General features: G+C 42.9%; 1 protein-coding gene across 1 annotated transcript in view; it reads right to left on the bottom strand.

Moving 5' to 3' along the window:
• The window catches only part of LOC119427616 (serine/threonine-protein kinase ATR), a gene marked incomplete at its 5' end in the record, with an annotated part of 4,398 nt that extends 395 nt beyond the window's left edge, over positions 1-4,003 (bottom strand). Inside the window, 5 exons of the mRNA XM_037695252.1 lie at positions 155-260; positions 408-559; positions 638-791; positions 3,667-3,823; positions 3,895-4,003. Of these exons, the coding sequence (XP_037551180.1) occupies positions 155-260; positions 408-559; positions 638-791; positions 3,667-3,823; positions 3,895-4,003 (678 nt within the window). The remainder of the gene's footprint in view (positions 1-154; positions 261-407; positions 560-637; positions 792-3,666; positions 3,824-3,894) is intronic.
• Positions 4,004-14,698: the final 10,695 nt, after the last annotated feature.

A 14,698-nucleotide genomic window follows, 5' to 3' on the forward strand; every position in this document is an offset into this window, starting at 1 on the left:
CCAGCCAATGAGACGGGAGAGATACTTAAATGTATATATGTATGTATGTATGTATGTATGTATATGTATATCACTTTCAGGTTAAGGTAAACAAACATGTTGCTCTGTTTGGATAATCAGAAAAGACTAAATTAAAATCCCGGAGGACACACACCTTTTCATTAAGTATCTCTCCCGTCTCATTGGCTGGAGTCTTCGATAGTCCTTTGCCTTGTTTGCTCCACTCAACCAGAGGGTCATGAAGGAAGGTTTTAAGCACACTAAAAATAAAAAAAAATGCTGACTACAAAATACATGGAAACTTATAAGAGCTCGGGACAGAAAAAAACCATAGAAGGTGATTGTGATGTAAACAGTATGATGAGTGTAAATAAGTAAAAGCTCTTAATGTACTTTGTTATGTTTACCTCATGAGTGGCTCTCTCTGGTCTCTCATTAGTCTTAGTGTGACCTCACATGCCTGCCTAAACAGGCCCTCAGTGCCCATGGGCCCCATGGCATGTACCATGTTTTGAGTCAGGCGAAAAGGAACCACCTCAGGCATGTCAAACGTCTCCCCCTATTGGACAATAAAAGTAGCGCACGAGAGAAGAAGTGGCAAAATAAAAGGGCAAAATTAAAAAGGACAATTACAAACCTTGTTGAAGAGGCAGTTGAAGTCAACGTGAACACAATCTCCAGTGAATGAGTCAAAAAGGATGTTTTCTCCGTGGCGATCTCCCAGACCCAGGATGTAGCCCACCATGGACATCACAGCAGTGGAGCGGCAGTATGCAGAGCGACTGCTGTACCTGCAAATATACGGTACACACACATCAAGTCAGACAAGAGCAGCATATGGCCCGAGGGACAAAAGTGGCCCTTGGACAGTCTGCATCAGGCCCCCAATATCCTTAACTGAAAATTGTGTAAACATCTGAACAGAAATAATCTGAAGTTTCAGTCAGGGTTCAGCACAGAATCAGCACTAGTAAAAGTCATTAATGATATTCTCATGGCCTCAGACAATGGACTTGTGTCTCTACTGGTCCTGTTAGACCTCAGTGCTGCATTTGATACAGTTGATCACAATATTTTACTACAGAGGCTTGAATATGATGTTGGGATTACAGAAAGTGATCTACAATTCATCCTGTCCTCTCAAACTCAGCCGGTCAAAGCAGATGGACGCTCGTCCTGATCCTGGTTCTGCTGGAGGTTTCTTCCCGTTAAAAAGGAGTTTTTCCTTTCTACTGTCTCCTTTGTGCTTGCTCAGGATGGGAGACTGTGATGAAGTGAAGATTCAACATGTCTGCTGGCTTCCTTCCTTTGACAGAGAACTTTTACTAACAGTGTTTTGTATGTGAATGTTTCTGTGCAGTGTCCTGAGACGACTTCTGTTGGGACTTGGTGCTGTATAAACTGAACTGAATCAAAAGAAAACATCTATCCATCATCTTTACCCGCTTCTTCCATTTTGGATCACGAGGGTCGCTGGTGCCCATGTCCAGCAATCACTGTGCGAGGGGCGAGGGACACCCTGGACAGGTCTACAGTCCATCACAGGGACACATAGAGACAAACGAGACAAACAACCATTCACTCTCTCTCACCTAGGGACAATTTAAATGGTAAATGGTAAATGGACTGTACTTATACAGCGCCTTTCTATCTTATTTCAAGATGCTCAAAGCTCTTTACAACAATCTGTGCCTCATTTACCCATCCACACAGCTCTATACTAGATCTCTACAAAGCTAATTGAACAAATCATTCTAAAGAGACTGATCAGAGCTTTATCACATTCATACACTGATGGGACACACATCAGAAGCTATGAGGGGTTCAGTGTCTTGCTCAGGGACACTTCGGCATGTGACTGTTGGTGGATTTGAACCCCCAACTCTTGCATTGGAGGACGACTGCTCTAACCACTCAGCCACAGCCGCCCCACGAGAAATTTAGAGTTACCAGTCAGTCTAACATGCATGTTTTTGGTCTGTGGGAGGAAACCAGATTACACTGAGAAAACCCACGCAGCACGGAGAGAACATGCAAACTCCACCCAGAAAGGCCCCTGGACCGGGATTTGAACTGGCAACCTTCTTGCTGAGAGGCAGCAGCTCTACCAGTTGCACCACCGTGCTGCCCCAAAAGAAAACTTTTTAAAAATCTGATGCAAAGCTGCATTTTATCAGAGAAACTTAATGAAATTTAAACTAAACATATTGAACAAATACATAAAAATCTTTGGTTTAAAATAGACTAAAACCTTTTGCAGTTGTTTCCAGAACTAGACTGAACCTTATAGACACATAACGTTTTTATATTATCACACACACACACACACACAATTTTTTCACAAGAGCTGTTGACAGGTATAATCCCAGAGTTTTTGGAGACATATTTTTACCACTGTTTTTGTCTGTCCAAACAGGTCTCACTTGTAAATGAGTATTTGAGGCTCAGTGTGATTTATCTGTTTAAATAAAGCAACTTCAAATTCAAGCAAATTCAAGCAAATTCAAGCAAATTCAAAGCAACTTACTGTATATTGTACTATATATATCTACCAATTTATTTTTCTTGTAAGCACTTCTGGATAGATGCAAACTGCATTTCGTTGCTTTGTACCTGTGACATGTGCAATGACAATAAAGTTGAATTCTATTCTATTCTATTCTATTCTATTCTATTCTATTCTATTCTATTCTATTCTATTCTAAAGGTTGAATGAATGAATCAAGCATGCTAACCATGCTACAACAGGACAAACTCTGAAAAAGTCTTCCTGATTATCCGTCTTAAAGAAAATGTATTTTCCATTCCTCCAAGCAGAGCTTCGATTGCTCTAAATATCTTGATCTGGCCCTCTGGAGTGAAGTGTTGCCCACCCTGCACTAAGTTATCAAAGCTGCTGGAAAACACTGACTGACTGACTCCATCCATTTTCTTCCTCTTATCCGGGGTCGGGTCGCGGGGACAACAACTTAAGTAGGGAGGCCCAGACCTCCCTCACCCCAGCCACTTGGTCCAGCTCCTCCGGGGGAATCCCGAGGCGTTCCCAGGCCATCAGAGAAACATAGTCCCTCCAGCGTGTCCTGGGTCTTCCTCTGGGTCTCCTCCTGGTGGGACGTGTCCGGAACACCTCACCAGGGAGGCGTCCAGGAGGCATCCTAACCAGATGCCCGAGCCACCTCAACTGGCTCCTCTCGACGTGGAGAAGCAGTGGCTCTACTCTGAGTCCCTCCCGGATGATCGAGCTTCTCACCCTGTCTCTAAGGGAGAGCCCAGACACCCTGCGGAGAAAACTCATTTCGGCCGCTTGTATCCGAGATCTCGTTCTTTCGGTCACAACCCAAAGCTCGTGACCATAGATGAGGGTGGGAACGTAGATCGATCGGTAAATTGAGAGCTTCACCTTTGGACTCAGCTCTCTCTTCACCACGACAGACCTGTACAGCGCCCGCTTCACTGCAGACGCTGCACCTATCCACCTATCGATCTCACGTTCCATTTTTCCCTCATTCATGAACAAGACCCCAAGATACTTGAACTCCTCCACTTGGGGCAGGACCTCCTCCCCGACCCAGAGAAAGCTCTCTACCCTTTTACGGATCAAGACCATGGCCTCGGATTTGGAGGAACTGACTCCTGTTAAGTAAATGTTGAGGAGTTGCAATGTACCAGGATGTTGGATCAGGGAATGTTCGGAGGAACCACTCATAGAAGACAGGGTGATGTCGGGCACACAGCACCTCCTTGTGGATTCGTAGTTTCTCCTCAAAAGGAGCCGTCTTTGGTAGAATGAGCTTCCTCAGCTCTTTACCCGACAGGTGGATACCTTAAAAAAGACACAGATATGAATCAGGACACGTTCCACATGTATTCTCCTTTCTTCACATGTGACAGTACCTCTCTCTTTGTAGAGCTTGGTCAGGATGTGCCGCAGTCCAGCAGTGTTGTTGACCCATTCGATGATGCCACACTCCTCGTTGAGAGGAATCACAGCATAGGTGCGTATATGTAGCTCCCTTCTCCTCGACTCTGCATCTTTACGAAGGCACTACACACAAACACACACATACACTAAGTAAGGTGGCGATAAACTGCCTTAAAGTATTTGTTGCGTTCTTCTCTGTACTCATGCCAAACATCTGTACTGTGGTAGTTCTGACACAAATACTGTTACTCCCAGTAAGCTGAGTGTGTGTACACATCAATCCATCGTGTATTCGTTTGAGTCCTGCACCTTGTTGACGAGACAGTTGAACTCCATGAGCCTGCAGTCTTTCCTCAGATCATCTTTAGGTTTGCACATCATGGTGTAACTCTGCCCATCTGAGCCCTTCAGACTTATCTTCTTAGGCTTTTGTAAAGAAGCCAAAATCTCCACCTATACAACCACACATAAAGCACGTACACATGCACACTGCTTTGTATAGCAAGATGTTTTTCTGTAAACAATACATAAAATCCATTATTCCAGAGAGAATTTTCCCCAGGTGCCCAATGCTTTCTCTTACAGCATCTTCAAAGCCAGCCAGGTACGCCCAGTGTCCTGGGAAGGCGTCGTGCTGGGTGTTTGCCCCTCCAGTAGAGGGCAGCGTGGGGATGAGGACAGACTGCAGCGGGATCAGGATCTGGCTGAACGTCGGCTCTTCCACCAGACGTTTGAGCTGCTTGAAGTGAACCGTCATACTGAGGATGGTGACGTTACCGTCCACCTAAAATAACCACACTCATCTCCAGTTACATACATTTACATTTATTATTCATAGTGTCTATGTTGTACCCACTGCAGCAACAATATGCACAAAATAATTAGCTTTAAAACTGGTACACTGAAGCCATGAATCAATATACATTCATCTGATAAGAGCACCTGAAAACAAATATAATCAAATGATTTGATCAGAGGAATTACACATGAATGCTTCTGACAATTAATTATGAATGCTTGAACTTCATCACTACTTCCAAGGTAAATTCTGTTGCTTTATTGTTTATTGTGCACGTGTGTGTGTACCGGCTTGTTGCAGAGCTCCAGCAGCTTGTCCGTCAGTTTGTTGGCATCTCCAATAAATTTCCCCAGAGACTGCTTAAGACTGACAGCTTTCTTAAGTATCTGATTACAGCGGTTCATACGCATGGGGTAGGACGACTGAAAAACCAATGGCACACACGGGAGGATTATTTTACATGAACCAATGAAATGTTTGAAGATACTGATACAGCAGGTGTTAACATAATCAGGTGCATCAATCAAGTGTGCAGGCGTTTAGAGCTGAGGGAAAGAAAAGCAAAGTTTTCTTAAACAGTCGCACCCTTAGATACAGGAGCTACGGGAAGGAGCATTTATGGAAACTAGGAGCTGCTTCTTAAGGCAGTGATCCAGCACGTCGCGCTTCATAAAACAGAGAAGACCACACTGACCTTGGAGACAGCAGCCATTAGCCACATAGCCTGCTGTGGGTATGCAAGGAGCACCTTGGCCACGATAGTCATGAGAACAGTGAAGACTTCATCGCTCGAGTGGCACACTCTGGAGATGAGCTGGGAGAAGGCGGTGAGGAACTGGTACGGTGCAAGGTTGGTGCAGTGCTCACTGACTACCACGTTGAGTTGAGCGAGCTCCTGTCGCATCAGCCTGTCGGCTCGCCCAGCTGAAGAAGACAAATACAGATGCAGAAATAATGTCATGTGACGTCAGCTGGTAACAAGAAGTCAAACTGAAGCTCCTTGTTTACTCACCTTTCTCACATTCACACACTTTAGCTCCAAAATCCAACCAGAGGGAGAGCATGCGAGGCATGGCCTGGTAGATGTACTGGTTTCCAAACTGCAGAGCTCTGATATGGAACAAGTTTAGAAGTATGATGAAGTAAAAAACTAAATCCAGACTACAGGGACTTGAAATAAGGAGTAAAGAACAACCTACTTTCCAAAGAAACTGACGATGTATCTGATGAGGTTTCCCTGTTTCTCCAGCTTGTTATCAGTCACCATGGGCATTACTTTGTCGTAGTACTTGGCCAAGTAGAAGTTTCCATCCTCCCACTCTGGCAGCAGGTTGGTCACATCCTAAATTAAAATAATTCACCCAACGATTATATTTATATCATGGTGACCCTCACCATTTACCATTGTAGCTAAACATGATCCTAATGTAAAGACAGTTGATAAATGTGTTGATAACAAACTGTTAGGAGTGTGATTAACAACTAAAAGTAAAGTTAAGATAAAGACCTTGTATGCCTTCATGATGGCGTTGGACTCAGAGTTGGCCGTCTCCTCCATGAAGCGTCCAACCAACAGCATGGCCTTGCCTTTAGTGTGCAGGCTGCGAGGGTCCGTGTGTAGCTGGTCATCAGGGAAACACTGGGCCACGCCCTTCTGCAGGACGATCAGGGCCTGGTGGACATCCCCCTGAACACACCCCACACACAACAGCTGGCTCAGAAAACCACTCTTTCAACAGAAGGAAGTTAAATATGAAGAGCACTGTATTGTTTCCAGTGCTTTAATGTTGAAAGATAGGAACTGTGTAAAACGGATGTGACAAGAAGACGTTTATGAGTCTTTGGCAACGTTAAGAACGGTTATGTAAGAACATGGTCTCATTCTATACCAGAGGACCAAGGCAAGAGGCCGTTTGAGGCCGAGACATCCGTTTGCTCTGGGCCTCCTTCCCTGGTTTATAATGAATGGCTGATATTACTCATCTGGTATGTAAAGGTATTCAGGAGTGAAGTGGAAGCCACATGATGTAGACCTAAGGACAGGATGTGAGATAAGAGAACTAGAAGACCCCACAATGTACTTTTAAGACATTAAGGGCGTAAGATGGTATAAAAGACTGGCTCAGAGGAGGACCCTGTGAACACCTCTTGAACTGCACATGCATTCAACGTATGTTCCTTTGTACAACAAGACGGCCTTGACAAAAATTAGACGAGTTTTAAGCTTTATTTCAAAATAACCCTAACAGTTTTAGAGTCTGAACCACAAACTTACAACACTTTTGGAGAACTAGAAAAACTGCATGTTTTGCAAAACTGCAGAATACTGAGTGTTGAATGACTTCACTGAAACTAGCTGAACAAGCTGAAAATGAGTTGTTAAAGAAGCAGAACACGAAGCAAAACTTTAGATAAAAGCCAAATGAAGCATTTGATAGCTAAAAGCTAAAGAGGCAAAACATTAGCAGAAAGTAGCAGAACATTTCTTAAAGCAGCAAAAAGCTTAAAGTATAAGAACGTAGGTAAAACCTAAAAGTAACAGAGCTGTAAAGAAATGCAAAAAGTACCTAAAATCCTAGCTACATCTTCAAACAGCAGAACAGTAAGTAAAAGCTAAAAGGAGCAAATGGCGTCAGTATGGTGAAGCACACTTTAAAGAATAAGTTTTTGAAATAATTGAATACGTTGCAACTTAAACATTTTGAAAAGTATAAATGTTAGAAAACAAGAGGAAAACAAAAGTTTTCACTAAATGAAGCGTAGGAATGTTTCAGCAGATTTCCTGCACCTTGGACCAGAGCCACTTGGCCTTCTCTGTGAGCAGCTCAGCCAGGTTCGTCTTCTCTGCATTCAGAAGAGCGTTGAAGGCCGTCTGGTGATGTCCTGCCTTTCTGGCCACTCGGGCACTTTGCAGCCAACACTCTCCCAGCAGCTCCTCACACACACACCTGCAGAACAGCAGCAGGACCATCTGAGATCATCGTTATCATTGTGCAGATTCATCTTCTGCTGTAGATGTTTATAGTTTGTGTCTATCAGCATGTGAGAAAAGACCTGGAGAAAACAAACAAGCCCTGCCCACGACAGGCCGGGAAGAGTTGAGACAAAACGCATGTTGTTATAATAAGACAGTTATCCTAAACTCATCACGTTGGACCAGCCGCTCTGAGAAAATCTGACTCACATGCTTAACATTTCATAAAACCAATAACTGCAAAGTTTCTAATATGATTTATGAAACAGGTCACCACTCTGTAAAAATTGTATGTACCGCATTTTCTGCCGTACACGTCACATCGCCCTATAAGTCACATCTGTCCAAATATGTCTAATAAAGTGAATTAAAACATAAATATGTCGCTTCGTCATATACGTAGACCTGTCGCAATAAACAATAAATCAGTTAATCGCATGATAAATGAAAATTATCGACCTCATTTTCATTTATCAGCTTCATCGTTTCTTCGTGTCTCTCTTTCTACTGAAGACACTGGAGGACAAAAGGCTCAACTCTTCACTGACCCCTCCCTTTCTCTTTTCTCTTTAAAATCTGTTTTAATGTTCCAAAATCACGTTTTTGGAACATTAAAAGCAGCTAAGCTGAGAAGCTGTGGAAAATAATAATTGTTCTAAACTTTAAAAAACTCTTAATAAAAAGAAAACCAGAGACATTTCTCTTTTAGCTCAAAACGGAGCGCGAGGTTTATTCTTTCTGCAGAAAGGAGTTGCTGCCTGCGTGAAGTCAGAACAAGCACACACAGCACACTGGATTCTTAAAGAGACAGTACATATATTTATACATGTTTCGTGCGTCACAATAACATTCTATCATGAAGGGAGGATAACGTTCCTCAGGTTGATACCATACACAAGTTCTTGTTATCAGTACGAGATGATGTTATTCTTCTTGTGGAGCCGTGCTCTGTAACAAGTCTTCTGTCCATGTGACTAGAACATTCTGATAAACATTTGTGGAGCTGGTATTTTTTAATTAGATTTGTAACAGTCTTTTGTTCATGTGGCTAGAATCTCTGAAAAAGAAAAACATATTGATACGAAAAGCGTCCTCAGCCGTTTAGATAAAAGTTCTGTATCTTTGCCTCTCTGCAGGTGGTGAAATACAAGGACGTTTGCTGAGCAGAGGACAAAAGTTCACATTTACAAGAGTTTACCAGAGTTCACATACACACACCAACTTTGAAAGTCTGCAGAATGAACATGGATTAAATGATATTTAAACAATACATGTTAGTTTATTAATTTTTTTCACAAAGCTAAGCTACGAGCTAAGCTACGAGCTAAGCTAACAGGTCGACCTTGGGAAAAACCTCTGTCTTGTCGAAGCTCCAAAAATTCACGGCTGAAACCCGTGCCTTGGTGTAAAAAGTTGTTTTTTTCTGCAAAAATAAGCTGAGAACTTGTTTACTGATTTATTTATTAAAAGCTTTGTGTGAAAAATGCTAAAGAGCTCAAACCACACCGAGCGTCCACCATTTTGAGAACTGAAAAAAAGGAAGGAGAGACAGCCCATGCCATGTCAAGGGGCTTCCCTCCCATTTTTCTTAAAGAGACACACTACTCGCTCCCTCACTATCCATCCTTTGGATCAAACAGTCTTATACTGCCATCTGGTGGTCAAACCAAGGTACTACATGCAAAACAAATTAACCAACATTTCTTCTTAAATCTGACAATTACTAATTTTTGTCAAAATTAAAACATTATCGTTTATCGCAATAATTTCTGACACAGTTAATCGCCCAGCAAAATGTTATCGTGACAGACCTACGTATACGTCACATCTATTATGCGTCACCACTGACAACCTGAAATGTGGGCCGGTGCTGGACCAAAAATCAATTGGCTGCAAAATGGCGGCTGTGGGAGCGTGTACAGGAGGACTTTAACAAGAATTTAACAAGATAACCACCTAAAAACAATTATTTGTTTGCTCAACTTTATAGTAAAGGTGTGTCTCAGTCTAACTTTTACTTAATAAATGTACTTTGATGGTCAAATCAGTTGCATTTCTCTGAGGCGGTGCAACAAAACGAAGCTGATTTGACGGTTGCTCCAAGCGAGCAGAACGAAGGTGGAAGCTGTGGCAAGCCAATTGTGTCATTAATAGCCACTTTTACCTATACATGATACAACAGCATGCCACACTACTCGAGTGCCATCTAGAGGCTGAAAATGGTAGTGTTCAATATTTTCAGTCAGAATGAATGACAACGGTCATATTTCAGCCAACAATTGGTTTATAAATATGGGAAACAATCCATAAATAAGTCGATTCGGTGTATAAGTCGCAGGGCATGCAATCTATGCAAAAAAAAAAAAAAAACATGACTTATAGGCCGAAAAATATGGTAGGTCAGACCTAAAAGAACTAATTTTAGAATTTGATGTCTTTTTAAGAAATTCAGAACCAGAACCGCTCAAAAGCTTTGAGCCATTCTTCAAGTTTTCAAGGTTTTCTGAAGATTCAAAAAAAGCGTTCAATACAAAAACAACTGGACTTTATTTGTATCAGAAGACGTTTCGCTCCTCATCCGAGGAGCTTTCTCAATTCAAACTCCTCGGATGAGGAGTTTGAATTGAGAAAGCTCCTCGGATGAGGAGCGAAACATCTTCTGTTACAAATAAAGTCCAGTTGTTTTTGTATTGAACGCTTTTTGAATTCATCATGTCCTGGATGACTGAGAATCTTCACCAGCATTTTTATGAAGATCTTTTAAAGTGTTTGGTTGAACATTGAATTGTTCCTTCGCTTGTTGTAAAAGGTCTTTATTTTTTTCATACTTTTTTTGAGTGTGTGTGTGTGTGGGGGGGGTCTAACCCTGACTTATCAGTGGCTTTGTCTGCACTTTGTCACAAAAGGAAATATTGTTCCAGTTTATTAGTTTCATGATGACACATAAAATGTTTTTGTAAACTCCCAAACTGAGCATGGAGATGGAAGTTAAAGGAATCGATGCACATCACAGTTCTTATCTGCAGTCTTTGCTAAAGAACGGAAAACTTATTGGTTTTTGTTTTACTATAAAATGTTTGTCTTTTGTTTTTCACCCGTCTTGCTGAAATACGATCATAGATTAGGAAAAAGGTTTAACTTTATATGTTTTTAATAAAACAATACTATTTTATAAAGTACAACAATACGTCTTGAATTTTAGGGTGCATTCACAGCAGCCCTGTTTAGTCCGCTTTAATCGAACTCCAGCTCGTTTTCCTAGAAAGTCCGGTTCGTTTAGGGAGGTGTGAACGCACCATCAAACTCTGTCACGGAACAAAAAGGTGAACTCTGGCCCGGGCTAAAACCTAGGTCTGGGTCCGGTAGAAGAGAACTCCAGCGTGATTCCAGTACAGTGTGAATGTAAACAGACTGGCTCCGCTCCACAAGCAGGAAGTGGAGTGCAGTGCAGGACAAACAAACATATTTCTCTCATATGGAGCCGTCAGCTGCCTTGTGTGAAAAACAATATTCTCCATGATCTTCTGTCTCATCTTCTGCTCATGCTGAGTCTATTGTTGAAAAATGACTAAATATAACTCCTAAAACTGCTAAAACTTGATGCAGCTCCGTTTTTGTTTTTATTTACAGAAGAAGAAGACGCGTCTTCAGAGGATTTTGTGTTGTTTCTTTCAGTAGTTCTTGGTGCAGCGCCCCCACAGGCGAGCGGGGGAACAGGTTGGTTCAACAGGTTGACTCGACTGCACAATGCAGTGTGAATGCAAACGCACCAGCTCAAATGTAACAAAATGTCATGAATATTGGTCCAGAACCGAACCCAGTCTACCGGACTATCTAGTGTGAAAACAACCTAAAACAGAGACTAATTTTAACTCCTTGAGCCAGCTTCACCCCAACCTTTTTATACAGGTCCTTCTAAAAAAAATTAGCATATTGTGATAAAGGTCATTATTTTCCATAATGTAATGATAAAAATGAAACTTTCATATATTTCAGATTCATTGCACACCAACTGGAATATTTCAGGTCTTTAATTGTTTTAATACTGATGATTATGGCATACAGCTCATGAAAACCCAAAATGCCTGTCCCAAAAAATTAGCATATTTCATCCCACTAATGAAAGACAAGTGTTTTTAATACAAAAAACACCAACCTTCAAATAATCACGTTCAGTTATGCACTCAATACTTGGTCGGGAATCCTTTTGCATGAATGACTGCTTCAATGCGGCGTGGCATGGAGGCAATCAGCCTGTGGCACTGCTGAGGTGTTATGGAGGCCCAGGATGCTTCGATAGCGGCCTTAAGCTCATCCAGAGTGTTGGGTCTTGGTCTCTCAACTTTCTCTTCACAATATCCCACAGATTCTCTATGGGGTTCAGGTCAGGAGAGTTGGCAGGCCAATTGAGCACAGTAATACCATGGTCAGTAAACCATTTACCAGTGGTTTTGGCACTGTGAGCAGGTGCCAGGTCGTGCTGAAAAATGAAATCTTCATCTCCATAAAGCTTTTCAGCAGATGGAAGCATGAAGTGCTCCAAAATCTCCTGATAGCTAGCTGCATTGACCCTGCCCTTGATAAAACACAGTGGACCAACACTAGCAGATGACATGACACCCCAGTGACTGTGGAAACTTGACACTGGACCTCAAGCAATGTGAATTCTGTGTCTCCTCTCTTCCTCCAGACTCTGGGACCTTGATTTCCAAAGGAAATGCAAAATTTACTGTAATCAGAGAACATAACTTTGGACCACTCAGCAGCAGTCCCAGGCAAGATGCTTCTGATGCAGTCTCTTGTTCAAGAGTGGCTTGACCTGGGGAATGCGGCACCTGTAGCCCATTTCCTGCACACGCCTGTGCACGGTGGCTCTGGATGTTTCTACTCCAGACTCAGTCCACTGCTTCCGCAGGTCCCCCAAGGTCTGGAATGGGCCCTTCTCCACAATCCTCCTCAGGGTCCGGTCACCTCTTCTCGTTGTGCAGCGTTTTCTGCCACACTTTTCCCTTCCCACAGACTTCCCACTGAGGTGCCTTGATACAGCACTCTGGGAACAGCCTATTGGTTCAGCAATTTCTTTCTGTGTCTTACCCTCTTGCTTGAGGGTGTCAATGATGGCCTTCTGGACAGCAGTCAGGTCGGCAGTCTTACCCATGATTGTGGTTTTGAGTAATGAACAAGGCTGGGAGTTTTTAAAAGCCTCAGGAATCTTTTGCAGGTGTTTAGAGTTACGTCGTTGATTCAGATGGTTAGGTTAATAGCTTGTTTAGAGAACCTTTTCATGATATGCTAATTTTTTGGGACAGGCATTTTTTTCTTTTTCGAGTTAAATTTCTGTTCTGTGACCCAGATAACTTGTGAGTGGAGTGTATAATCAGTGACATGAGACGCCATTTTATCTTTGACCCATCAGAATAAATGCGGTCATTTATTTAACAGAATCAAAAATTAACATCAAAACATGTACACATTGATTTGCTGATCTGTTTCTGATTAATAAACTTGGCACGCTTTACTAACAAGACAACAGAACATTACTGATTGAGACTGATTCATCTCTGAAGGCATTTAGTTTGATTTACTGGCGAATAGAAGTTTAAAGAGAAGGAGAATAGAAGTTTAAAGATTTAAAGAGGAGGTTTAGATGGATGAGGGAAGATGTGTTGAACCAGAAAATGGCACCCTTCCTCCGAATCCAGCTCAGCCCTCCGGTACACTCAGGGCGTCAACGGCTTGTTACCTGAGCAGAGGATACTTCAACTCCGGAACAGGGGTCCATTGGCACGCTACCTTTTCAGCGTCTCCGGTCAGGTTGGCTGAGAATCTTTAGAAATAGTTCCATATGCTCCGATCAACAGAATAAGCTTCCTTCGAAGTTGAGAGCATGTACTGCTCGGGTTGAGTGCACAGCGATGTGAGCTGTGATTCCGCTGAAATGGAGGGACCCTTGGCACATGGTCCAATCCATCCGCTACTTAGCTGAATCTCATCTCTGACTGAAAGTTCCAGCAACACTGGAAAAGACTAAGACTCGTGAAGACTTCGAAGAAGACTTCGACTGAAGACTAATGCCCCTTTTCCATTAGTACCGGTACGGGCCGACTGGACCCTACTTGGCCCGGTTCTGAGGCTTTTCCATTAGTACCGGTACTTAGCACCTGTTACTATTTTCAGTATCCTTGGCTCTGTGGTTCTAACCGGTACGAAGAGGTACAAAAACGTGACGTCAGAACACTGTCGGTCACTGATTGGTCGAGGGCAGAGTCAGGGGCGGAGTCACTGGATCCTTCAGAAACTTTTCAAAACAATAATCCGCCATTTGCAATTTCTTGGACTTGAGCAGCGGCTGGACTTATTTTAAAGATTTTTAAAACAATACTGACAACATCTTGGTCTAATGCTGATGTGCTGGCATTTTTTGTGCTTGGTGGCCGACAACATAATTTAGAGCAAGCTGGATGGAGCTCTGCTGGTGTACCCCGATCCTCCCTCCGGAGCGCCAGGCCGGGCAGAGCGTCATCTCCCTGGCTCCAAGTTCAGCTGGTCACCGCGGAAGATCCTTGGATGTGCCGACTCGGAGGCTCGGGTTCCGGATACCAGCCTTGTGTGCTCAGAGCTCCGCTGGTCACTGCGAAGCTGGAGATGGGGACTCGCAGATGGACGTTGCCAGACCCCGGCCGCGCGTAATCATGAAGGCTGAATCCCGATCCCACCTGGCAGTCAGGCGGACGGTGTAAGCGATTTTTAAATAAAATAATATTTTGTTTTTATACAAAAAATGTTTTAAAAAATTGCTGAAGCGATTTAAAAATGATTATTATTTTTTTTTACACGTAAAATGTTTTTTAAAAATCGCTTCCACCGTTCGTCGCAGACCCGCCTCTGTCCGCCTGTCTGCGCGGGTCGGGCCATCATGATTACGCACGGCTGGAGTCTTGGAACGGCCCCTGAGTCACCAGCTGAGCTGGAGCTGGGAAGATGAGCCTGTCCGTCTCCGGAG

This window comes from Nematolebias whitei, chromosome 21, assembly GCF_014905685.2.
Source record: "Nematolebias whitei isolate Nwh7 chromosome 21, NemWhi1, whole genome shotgun sequence".
In the NCBI taxonomy this organism is placed as follows: domain Eukaryota; kingdom Metazoa; phylum Chordata; class Actinopteri; order Cyprinodontiformes; family Rivulidae; genus Nematolebias; species Nematolebias whitei.